Source organism: Pelobates fuscus, chromosome 1 (genome assembly GCF_036172605.1).
Source record: "Pelobates fuscus isolate aPelFus1 chromosome 1, aPelFus1.pri, whole genome shotgun sequence".
Lineage (NCBI taxonomy): Eukaryota > Metazoa > Chordata > Amphibia > Anura > Pelobatidae > Pelobates > Pelobates fuscus.
Window position 1 is genome coordinate 55929627 of NC_086317.1, and position 12588 is coordinate 55942214.

At 35.9% G+C, this 12588-nt stretch overlaps 1 protein-coding gene across 3 annotated transcripts in view; it reads left to right on the forward strand.

Annotated features, from left to right (window-relative positions):
- The window catches only part of CADM2 (cell adhesion molecule 2), a 1213566-nt gene that overhangs the window by 1007000 nt on the left and 193978 nt on the right, over positions 1-12588 (forward strand). For all 3 annotated transcript variants that reach the window (XM_063448670.1, XM_063448687.1, XM_063448678.1), the window contains one exon: positions 10405-10557. In XM_063448670.1, the coding sequence (XP_063304740.1) occupies positions 10405-10557 (153 nt within the window). The remainder of the gene's footprint in view (positions 1-10404; positions 10558-12588) is intronic.

A 12588-nucleotide genomic window follows, 5' to 3' on the forward strand; every position in this document is an offset into this window, starting at 1 on the left:
CCAAGCATTTTTCCACCTCTGCCTACACTGTGAAAGTTCATGTCTTTACAAAGATAATTGTGGTTCTCAGGCCTAGCTTTCTTTTTGACTTGTCTTTGGCTATAGGGATTGTGCAGTCAGCCAACAGGTCTGGAGACCCTGTTACTGAGATGCCTAAAAATCTACACAGTACACACAGATTATTTTCCAACAGGAACTGACATACTCATCTTTATTTTAACTTGTGACTAACCCATATGCACATTACACATAGATTACAGTGGCAACTTTAATAACATACAAATAACCAAATCATATAAGACAACAGACAGGAACTTATAATAACATAATGAAATATTTATAAATAAATGTACCTTAATATGCAAATTAACAAGTTTTGCCATTCAGGTAGTGCACACAGCTGTTTCAGATCCTTGCAGCCAACATGTGGTGCTGTACAGGCTCCATAGCCAACTCTACCGAGTTGTTATAAGTACATAGTGGCATAGTTACACATCTGAAAAGAGACTTGTGTTCATCAAGTTCAGCCTTTCTCACATATGTTTTTGCTGTTGATCCAAAAGAAGGCAAAAAACATACTCTGAAGTGCTTCCAATTTTGCAACAAACTAGGAAAGAATTCCTTCTTGACCCCAAAATGGCAGTCAGATATCTTCTTAGACCAAGAAGCTATTACCCCACAAACAAGAAATTATATCCCTGTATAATATGTTTTTGCAAGAATGTATCCAATTGCTGTTTAAACATCTATATGGACTCTGATAAAACCACCTCTTCAGGCAGACAATTCCACACTCTTATTGTTCTTACTGTAAAACAACCTTTTCTTCGCCTCAGACTAAATCTAATTTCTTCCAGCCTAAATGTATGATCTTGTGTTCTATGTATAGCCCTGTTTATGAATAGATTTATTTATGAATAGATTTTCAGACAATGGTTTGTACTGGTCCCGGATATATTTGTATAATGTTATCATATCCCTTCTAAGGAGCCAATTTTTTCAAACTAAGAGATTTAAATTTTTTAAGCATCAGCAGGACATGAGAGCACAAAACATATAACCCTCAAACAAACACATTACACACACTCAGCACACACAATGGGCACGGGATGACTTAATCGAATTAATCTAAAGACCTAACTGAATTGTCCATCTTAAGTTCCTGCTGATAGTGACCACCGTCACAATTAGTTTATTCACAAAAAAACTAATTCATGGGACCTCAACACTTTTAAAAAAATTTAAATCTGCTGACTGCTTGCCTAGGTTAGGGTGAGATAGTAATTTGAGTCTCTCAGATTAAATGCTGTGGTCTCAAGTACCATGTTATTTTTTACTTATTTTACTCTTTTAAGAACCACAAAAGATAAATGTTAATTGTGCTGCTTTTGATATGGTGCTGAAAGTGTAACATGCCCAGTTAGACAATACTAGGTAGCCTGACTTTCAAAGCTCACTTATACTAGATATCAATTTGTAGTATGTAGTATTTGCTACTGTAGCTCCAAAATGTCGATTCCCGATTGGAAGCAAAATGGGAACTATAATTCTAGAAGCAGGATATTAGATTTATATCATCACTGATCAACTTTGGGCAGACATGGACATCTGTGAGTTCAAACCAAGACATTTAATTTGGTCAATGAATATAATATCTACAATAACAGGTTGTGTCTTCATGCCATCAGCATATTAGGCAAGTCTTAAGCACTTGGGAAATGTTTCACGGTGACACATTCCTCTCCCTAGAGACAGGTTTAAAATGTGTAGATTTTAGAGAATGCAGAATATGTTGTGCAATTTTATGTATTTTTGCACTAACTTTAAAATAAGTAAAACATTTACAAATAGAGTTGGACTTCTGCTGTCATTTTGAGAGAATGTAACATGATTTATTTTCATCACTATACAATCTAAGAACTCGATTTAATTCTTTTGGATAAGCTCTTCAAATTATCATAGTCCATTAGAAAATCTTTTCCAATGATTTATTTACAAAAGTCACTATTAAATGGCATGCTTCATAGATAAATCATTGGAAAAAGTGTTTCTAACAGATTGTGATCATTTGGAAGACATATCCGAAATAATCAAATCGAGGCCAAGTTACTCATATTTTCATACAGACTAATATATGTATTGTAGGTAATATTTCTATTTATTCAACAGCTAAAATATAATATATTGTGTGTTTAAGGGTTACATGACATAAAGGAGCTTACCCTTTCAGTCTCATATGTCCTGTAATATATCTTTCTTTTTTATTATTATTTAATAACTACCACCAAATACATGTTAGTTGCTCGAAGAAAGAAATTAAAATAAGAACCTAATTTTAAGTTAATCAAAAGGAGAGGAAGTGAATGTTCATTACTTCACTTATGAAACCATCTTGAATGGAAAGTTTTATTGGCTCAGAGCATAAACGTGGGACCTGAGCTGGCAAAAGGAGAGAGGGAAGTGATGGACAGGGGAGGAAGGAGGAAAAACAATAAGCATTGACGTTACATGGAGGCTTGAGTGTACAAATGAAAGCAAGTAGGGAGGGAAATGTTGGTTTCTCCTTATAAGCTCAATGCCTGCAAGGGAGGAGCTCATTATACCATGCACCAGCAAGCACTGAGTAGTTACAACTGACATACTTTTTGCATAGGATTAACATCCGGCATCCAAAATAGAGTCACGTGTGCTGAGGGTGTAACAAGCCCCTGGCATAAACGTTAAAGGGACACTATAGTCACACAAACAACTTAAGCTTAAAGAAGCACTTTTTTAACCCCTTAAGGACCAAACTTCTGGAATAAAAGGGAATCATGACATGTCACACATGTCATGTGTCCTTAAGGGGTTAAAAAAAATCTTTATTTTATTTGTGCAAAAAGTGACAACAAGCATGCATAGCCACGATAGCTTATGCAGGCATTTTTCAAAACATTTCAAAGTGTGGCAGTTGAGACAGCACATTTTTTGTTATATTTAACATCATGAGGGTAACTGGCTATTAAACATCATTAAATTAGATTTTAGCATGCTAGGTTAAACATGCATATAACAAGGCTAGTTACGCTGAGACTTATATAGATGTAGCATTGCATTGTTAAGAAAGACAGCTTTTTTGTGAAAAGTGTTGGTGATATGTTATTAATAGTTGGTGATAGCAGTGACAGTTGTATTCACTGTCTGTGGTTTAAGTTTAAGGTTTAGCATGCAGAAATTAGTTTCGTTTCATCAAGATATAACACAACACTAACGGTATATAAAAACGTGTAACTGGCCTATAATATTGGTAATCAGGATTGGTAAACGTTGTCTGCTACGAGTAAAGTAAGAGAGTCTTGCTTATCATAGGGGACCTGCTCTGTTAATAGCTACAAATGTCTACAAATGCTCGCAGTTTAGGGAATAAGATCCATGAACTTGTGGCAATAATGGCAACTGATAGTGTAGATTTAGTCGCTGTTACTGAGACATGGTATAATGAGAAAAATGACTGGGACATAGCAATACCAGGGTACTCTTTATATAGAAAAGACAGGGAAGGCAAGAAAGGGGGAGGGGTGGCCCTGTATGTAAAGAATAGCATAAAATCTAGCCTAATAAAGGTTAGTGAGGCGAACATAGAGTCAGTTTGGGTTACGTTAGAATTTGGTAATCACACAGTAACTCGTGTAGGTGTGATTTATAGGCCCCCAGGACAAATTGAAGAGTTAGATAATCTACTAGTTGAAGAAATAGCTAAAATGACAATGAAGGGGGAAGTTATCATCATGGGTGACTTTAATCTTCCTGATATAAATTGGAAAACAAAAATAGCTACTTGTGCCAGGAGCACACATATTCTAAACTCCCTACTGGGATTGTCTCTAAAACAAGTCGTTGAGGAGCCAACTCGTAAAGAGGCCATACTAGATTTAGTGTTAACAAATGGAGATTTGGTATCAGATATTACTGTAGGTGAAAGTTTAGGATCCAGTGATCATCAGTCAGTGTGGTTTAATATAAGAACAGTGACTGAGTCACACCACACAAAAACAAAAGTTTTAGACTTTAGAAAAACAGACTTTTCCAAAATTAGAATATGTGTAAAGGAGTCATTATCAGACTGGAGCAATTTAAATGGAGTCCAAAAGAAATGGGATTATTTAAAAGTTGCACTACTGAAGGCAACAGAAAATTGCATTAGGCTTGTCAGTAAAAGCAAAAAATTCAAGAAACCACTGTGGTACTCCACAGATGTAGCCAAAATAGTAAAAAACAAAAAGTTAGCATTTAGTAATTATAAAAAAACCCAGAGTGAGGAAGACAGAATGACCTATAAGATTAGGCAGAAAGAGGCTAAGCAAGTTATAAGAGCTTCCAAATCACACACAGAAGAGAAAATAGCACAGTCAGTAAAAAAGGGGGACAAAACCTTTTTTAGATACATAAATGAGAAAAGAAAAGTAAAACAAGGATTAGTTAGATTAAAAACAAAAGAAGGAAGGTATGTAGATGAGGATAAAGGTCTAGCTGACTGCCTCAATGAATATTTTTGTTCGGTATTTACAGATGAAAATGAAGGAAAGGGACCTCAGTTAAGAAAAAGGATAAATGAGTCATTTATTACACGTGAGTTTACAGAGGAAGAGGTTCTATTTCAACTGTCAAAAGTAAAGACAAATAAGTCAATGGGACCTGATGGAATACACCCAAAGCTATTAAAAGAGCTTAGTGGTGTACTAGCAAAACCATTAACAGATTTATTTAACCAATCATTGATAACAGGAGTAGTCCCAGAAGATTGGAAGTTAGCGAATGTTGTGCCCATTCACAAGAAAGGTAATAGGGAGGAGTCGGGCAACTATAGGCCAGTAAGCCTAACTTCAGTAGTGGGGAAAGTGATGGAAACCATGTTAAAGGATAGGATTGTTGAACATCTAAAAACACATGGATTTCAAGATCAGAGACAACATGGGTTTACTTCAGGGAGATCATGCCAAACTAATCTTATTGATTTTTTTGATTGGGTAACTAAAATTATAGATCAGGGTGGTGCAGTAGACATTGCTTACCTCGATTTCAGTAAGGCTTTTGACACTGTTGCACATAGAAGGCTTATCAACAAACTACAATCTTTGAGTTTGGATTCCAATATTGTTGAATGGGTAAGGCAGTGGCTGAGTGACAGGCAACAGAGGGTTGTAGTCAATGGAGTATATTCGAAGCTTGGGCTTGTCACCAGTGGGGTACCTCAGGGATCTGTACTTGGACCCATTCTCTTTAATATTTTTATTAGTGATATTGCAGAAGGTCTTGATGGTAAGGTGTGTCTTTTTGCGGATGATACTAAGATATGTAACAGGGTTGATGTTCCAGGAGGGATAAGCCAAATGGAAAATGATTTAGGTAGACTAGAAAAATGGTCAGAGTTGTGGCAACTGACATTTAATGTGGATAAGTGCAAGATAATGCATCTTGGACGTAAAAACCCAAGGGCAGAGTACAGAATATTTGATAGAGTCCTAACCTCAACATCTGAGGAAAGGGATTTAGGGGTGATTATTTCTGATGACTTAAAGGTAGGCAGACAATGTAATAGAGCAGCAGGAAATGCTAGCAGAATGCTTGGTTGTATAGGGAGAGGTATTAGCAGTAGAAAGAGGGAAGTGCTCATGCCATTGTACAGAACACTGGTGAGACCTCACTTGGAGTACTGTACACAGTACTGGAGACCCTATCTTCAGAAGGATATTGATACCTTAGAGAGAGTTCAAAGAAGGGCTACTAAACTGGTTCATGGATTGCAGGATAAAACTTACCAGGAAAGGTTAAAGGATCTTAACATGTATAGCATGGAGGAAAGACGAGACAGGGGGGATATGATAGAAACATTTAAATACATAAAGGGAATCAACACAGTAAAGGAGGAGACTATATTTAAAAGAAGAAAAACTACCACAACAAGAGGACATAGTCTTAAATTAGAGGGACAAAGGTTTAAAAATAATATCAGGAAGTATTACTTTACTGAGAGGGTAGTGGATGCATGGAATAGCCTTCCAGCTGAAGTGGTAGAGGTTAACACAGTAAAGGAGTTTAAGCATGCGTGGGATAGGCATAAGGCTATCCTAACTATAAGATAAGGCCAGGGACTAATGAAAGTATTTAGAAAACTGGGCAGACTAGATGGGCCGAATGGTTCTTATCTGCCGTCACATTCTATGTTTCTATGTTTCTAGCTTGCTAAACCATGCAGGAACCTCCTGTATGTAATTAAAGCTCAAGTTACAGAGCAGGAGATAAAAACTTGTAAAGTAAGTAACATCTGATTGAAAGTGAAACAATTTTGTTTTCATGCAGACTGTGTCAGTCACAGCCAGGGGAGGTGTGGCTAGGGATTTAACACCTAAATGGTAAATCATTTAGCAGTGAACCTTCAGAGGTATGATCTATAAACTAAAACTGCATCATTAAGCTAAAGTTGTTTTCGTAACTATAGTGTCCCTTTAATATATCTTGGATGTGTAATGTTTCAAGCTGAAATGCTGCACAAACATACTCCAACCACCATGAGAAGTTCTAAAAGCAGAAATTGTCATAGTGGTTGAAGTAACCCTTTATGAATCCAACAGAAAAATACGTGTTTTTGTCCAGAAAAAAAGATTTAAGAAAGCAGAGGAATAACAATTGTAATAATTTACAAGAAAAACTGAATTATGATGTGACATCTCAAACGGATGAAAGTGATTTTTCTGCCAGTGTTGGCAATCTTAAGTATTAGTATTGAGTGTACTAAGGTACCAAACTTTAAGCTTCTAAGGGAACTTTGCATATTTATAAATATATAATATGGTAAAATGCCTGATCATCACAACCATATGAACTTGTTGGATAGCCAATTAAAAACATGGGCATTAATGTGGAATTGACCTTCCATAGCTGTCGTTGCTCCAAGATGCTTCCACGTCACAATGCCCCATTGTCCCCACTTTCTTAAAATAACCATGACATTGTCGCCAAGCTGCTAAAACTGTGCTGTATTCACCTTTCCAGTGTACTCAGATGCCTAAAGACTAGAATGTGTTTGAATCCACAGTGTGTTTGTTTAGCCATAAAATAGTATTTTACTTTTGTATTTGTTTATTAACTTGTTTATAGTCTATTGTCAAGGATTGTTTGCTTGATGAATTCATTTAATCTGTTCATTTGTTTTTTTGGTTTTTTTTTCCTTCCTTTAATTTATTCATTCAATTCCAGACATTGTCACAATTTTAGCAAGCCTATGATTTGCATTGCTCTCATTGACGGTGAGAAACACAGCACATTAGAATAAGTAAGCTGTACACTAATTGTATTTATCACTGATCTACTTTATGTTTTAGATTTTATTTCACACATTGGTTCAAGTTTGTTATTCCTATTAATGTCAATGAATTTCTGCTAAGCATGGTTGGCTGTGGTGCTTAGGGATGTTTGAGGTTATTCCCCGATGATCTATCCCTTGATGATTGAGGTCTTTTTTTGTTAATAAGATGTTGGATAGTAAATGTTTCAAGAAATTACCTTTTTTTACATGCATTGCAGATAAGCCATTAACCCATAACTCCCATTTATGCTGAATTATAGAAAAGCTCTGCAATTATTCCAGTGTCTAAAATCATGATGCTCCTAAAATGCTAATGAATTTACCAATTTATCTGCAAAAAAGTAACATTCCATTGTAGATCGTATTCCAATGAATTGTTTAATGCTTCTACTAAATATTGTCGGTGAATATATTTTATTTTTAAATATCCATCAAAATTTAATCATTACATATCTGTCTAATAGGCAAAAACGGTTTATGCAGTATTGTATTATATCACGGATTGTTTTTATAGTTCATTAAGTGCTAGGTTCCATGATACGATGTAAACACATCTCTGCTAATTGAATTAATTTCATAGCAATTCTTATTTTGATATCAAAGGGAGAACCAATATTCAGTTATCAAAATTAAAAAATAGAGTATTTTCACAAAGACACCCAAAACTGACAGCTCTTATGTGGGTCCGGTTGCCACGGGGTGCAGGGGAGGTGGGTTTTACTTACTCCGCCATCTTCATGCTGCTGTTTTGTTTGGTTCCTGGTGCTTGCGTTGCCAGGAGCCATGTCAGTGTTGCACTGAATTTCGACCATATGTCAGATTGACTTTTCAGAAATTCTGAACCAAGATTCCTATTCCACAAACTAAATATGAAGAACAAAAAAATATTTAACATACAATGTGTTGCAAAATAAATGCATAACATAATAATATAGGAGTATTTTCATGCTATTTGGTTCACATATCAGACTAAGAAAAAGTAACCAATAGAGGGAAAAACAGGAGGAGAGGTAAAAAATATCTATGTATTAAATATATAACATATAAAGAGAGGGATTTTTTATAGTACCTCCTTTTTCTTCCTCTTATGGTCACTTCTCAGTTTTTGATCTATGTATATTTGAACTTTTAGTGACATTCCTATAGCCATTATCTTTTTTTTAATCTTCCCATCAATCATTTTTATTTTTGGTACCACCGGTAGCATTCAGAAACACAGTCGCAAATGGAACATGTTCAGCATAGAGCAGTTTGATTGGTGTGTGATTTGGGCACATTTCAGTTCAGGGTTTGGGAATTCAGATAAATACTCAAGCGCCCCAAAATCGCCAAAAAGTTTTAATAACAGATAATTTTTTTTTAAAGTGATATATTAGCTACATCTAGCATATATAAGGATTATATGGACAACAATATTATGACATACTGAATATATAGTTATGTAATATCACCAATCATTAAGGAGTTTACTATACAGCTCCCTCTTCCAGGTACAACTTGATGCCCTATTATATTGTCATGATGTACCCACCATAGTCTCAACCTAAACTACTGCTTGCTGTGTGTATGTACAGGGTTTGCGGTGATGTTATGGCCTCTATTTCCACTTTTTTTATAAAAATAAGGTGGACTGCTACAATCAATGTAGGCTTGCCGAATTATCGAGATGACAAAAGTTAGGAATAGGTTAATATGCAATACACATAAATTCTAGATTAAAAATAATTGACCATATAGATTGTAGACAGTAATACTAAAATATAGTGCTACTCATACATAATTAGTAAATTATATGTGATTTGCATGCTGCATACAAGGAATTAATAGAGTACTGGCATCTGGCATTATCATGCTTTAATGCTTTTTAAATATTTTTTGACTCATTATTTCTGACCTATTTTAAACTAAAGGTGCCTGTAGGAACCTATCAGTTGCCCAATCAAAATGGTAATTAGTTCCACTGCTAAAACCCCTGTTCCTTAAATCTCACTGTGTGTAAAATTGACTGTTGAGTGTCTTCAGACTGACCTCTAGTATCTCATCATTCAGTTGAAATACTCTTGGAACTCTGTTTTGTACGGAAGCTTTTTGACTGTTGATTTTACATTAGAAACAATTCCCGTATCTCAGGTTGACTGGGTACACAAACAATAATTTTCTGTCTTTTTTATTTATTTGTTGTTAATGTATTTCCTTATTTATTCATATAATTCTGATCATGTTGATGATATCTTATGGTATATTAATGTCAACTACTCTTGACCGTGCAATTCTGAGCACCAACATAACTTATTAGATCGGCTTTGGCATCATATGCATGCTGTGTTCAAATCTCTTTAGCTTGAGTTTTACTTTTTCTGTAGCATGATCCTGTACCTTTAGCTATGCTCCCATTTTTCACAAATAATTTTTTTTAGATGTTTGCAGAGTGCGTACTCAGCTCAATGAGTGCAAGATCAGTTTGAGCTGAGCTGCTGAGCTGACCAATCTCTGTCCTCTTATTATTTGTATAGCGTAGAAGATGCTTTGTTATAATAGGCAGCATGTCTAAAGGCACAGGATTAATCCCCAGACCCTTATACTGCAAACTGTTTTTTTTTTTTCTTGGAAACTGGATGAGATTTGAATGTGAATAAAAACACAGCATGAATATGTGGCCGAAATCTATTAAAATCTCTTACATTATGTCCGAACCAAAAGTATGACTGTATTGTCATTTTAGCTTTATCTTTCTTATAAATAATACTGCTTAGAGCTGTACACATAATAATATATACATATATACTTTGTTCTGCATGTTCGTATTATTTTTATTATCGGGGTATTTTCCCAGTATAATTAGTTTGTTGTGCCCATGCATGATGAAAGTTTAAGAAGAGCATTAAATAAAATTAATTTTTTTTGCAACTGACTATATTTAGATTTCATAACCAGACCTTAGGGCGACAGTGTTGGCACGGATATGAAACAAATGTTACCCGGTGATTTGTATGTAGTTGCTTGTCTAGCCCATTTTAATGCTGTAATAGAAGTGTTTAACATTGTCATATTTATTTCAGCCCTGAGGGACAACAGGATTGAACTGGTTCGAGCTTCCTGGCATGAATTGAGTATCAGCGTCAGTGATGTGTCTCTGTCAGATGAAGGGCAGTACACTTGCTCCTTATTTACTATGCCTGTCAAAACTTCCAAGGCTTACCTAACAGTTCTCGGTAAGTATCAGCAACTATCATCACTGACAGTAATTTCTATAATGCAATATTAAGTGATTTAACAATAAAACTAGTAGATATATGTGATGAGCATATTTTAGTATTAAATGACCTTAAGTGACACTCAGTCAATAAAGTTATGAATTGTCCCATTAGATAACAGTCATTTTTGGCATAGATAACAATGTATGAATTCTTACTAATGTTATTCATTAAAATATGCATGCTATATTATTAAAAGCAGAATAATTAAATAAACAAACAAATGGATTTCTGTACTCGTTTCTGTATCAATGTGATATAGTTACAGTTCTGATGCAACATGCTACTTTTGTAAAACAGTCTACTGGTTTGTTTTTGTTTTTTTATAATTTCATTATTTGCTCATTGCACCTGAATCTTAATGTAGTGATTTTAGTGCAGAGCAGCTGTCCCTTTTAATGACGATGTCATTTCTGAGAAACGTTTACAAAGCTATTGCTGCACATATGCCCATTGTCCCCAAAGCAGGAGTAACCATAAGGTGACCCTAGTGCTGTGCTGTACTTAGGGTGGGTGGCACTATCAAGGGGTTGGCAAAAAATGTCACCCCCTAATGCCTGCTCGGATGTTCCCAGTGTTCGCTCCTATTATAGGGGGGGTCAGAGAGCTTGCAGGCTGGCCTCCTCATGGACCCACCTGGTAAGTGGCTGTGTTCGCATCAGAGGAGGAGAGGGAACCTTGATGTTCCTGCTCTGCTCTCTGCTCCCTTCTTCACTATGTGAAGAATTACAGTATGTTGGGGGCTATATGATAACCTTACTAAGGTCTATATTCCTTATCTGTATGTCCCCAGTGCTTCTCAGTGAGAAGCAATGGATTGGATAGAAATTTTTAATCCTAATGATTTCAGAGGCAATGAGGAAACTGTTATGATGCTGGATTACAGGTAAATTTACCTCCTTTTTGATTACAGTTTCTATTTTTTTTTTAATGGGATTCTGTTATCTGCAAAGAGCTAGAACTGCTACACAGTTAAAAAATAAATGTCTCTTTTCTTTTTTTTTTGCTTTTTGTCATTTTTTCCCACGTTCATAGTTACTGTCTTGCTATCCTTCCAGTTAAGCACTTTTTGATAAGGTTCACACACTTGACAGCCTACATGACAGCCTCACCTCCCAGAGGACCATTAAATATTGGTAGCTCCACATACCTTTCGGAGAGGTGACAAATCCCCCCGCCACCCCCTTGGTCAGGGGCAAACCAACCCCTTTGGGGACTGTGGCTACTAGATACCCTGGTGCCCAGTCCCCCAAAGCCCCACCACCTGAACCCACCACGACCCACTCACTCACCTAGAGCCTGACTGAGATATCTTGCAACAAGACCTATCCCATGAGTTAGTCTGCGTAACCCTATTTCTTCTTAGGATAACAGCACCTTAGCTCATATAATACCTTGAACCACCACAAACCGTATAGCTCCCCAGACTAACATAACCACTTGTCTCTCCTGTACAATACCACACACAAAACTAAACTCAGCATGTATACACCTGAAATGCCAAATATGGCAATCTTGAAATACAGCACCGACACACCCATATGCCTATCTTGTTGACAAACACATTCCCATGGAATGCCTTATCACCAAAAACAAAACAAAATGTGCAAATGCAAACCTAAAAATGCCATAATGTTGTATTACTTGTACCGCTTAAATGTTTTCACACCTGCTGTTGTGGCAGCACAAACATGTTTTTAACCATAAGCACAACGCAAAAATAAAGAATAAAAAAAAAAAACTGTGCCACTTTCTCATGCCATATATATGCTATATATTGTTTTAACTGTTTGCTAATGCCGTTGTAGCATCATGAACCTCTGTATTATCTTGTGCACAGGAAAAAATAAAGAATTAACAATTGGATGAGAAAAAAAATCTTTTAAACAGTTAGAGTGTTCCTTTAAAACAACCCTTGATGAACCAAAACAATTCCAGCTTGTTAAAGTTATTTTGTTGAATAGATCATGCTTTTGCAGTCTCAGTACT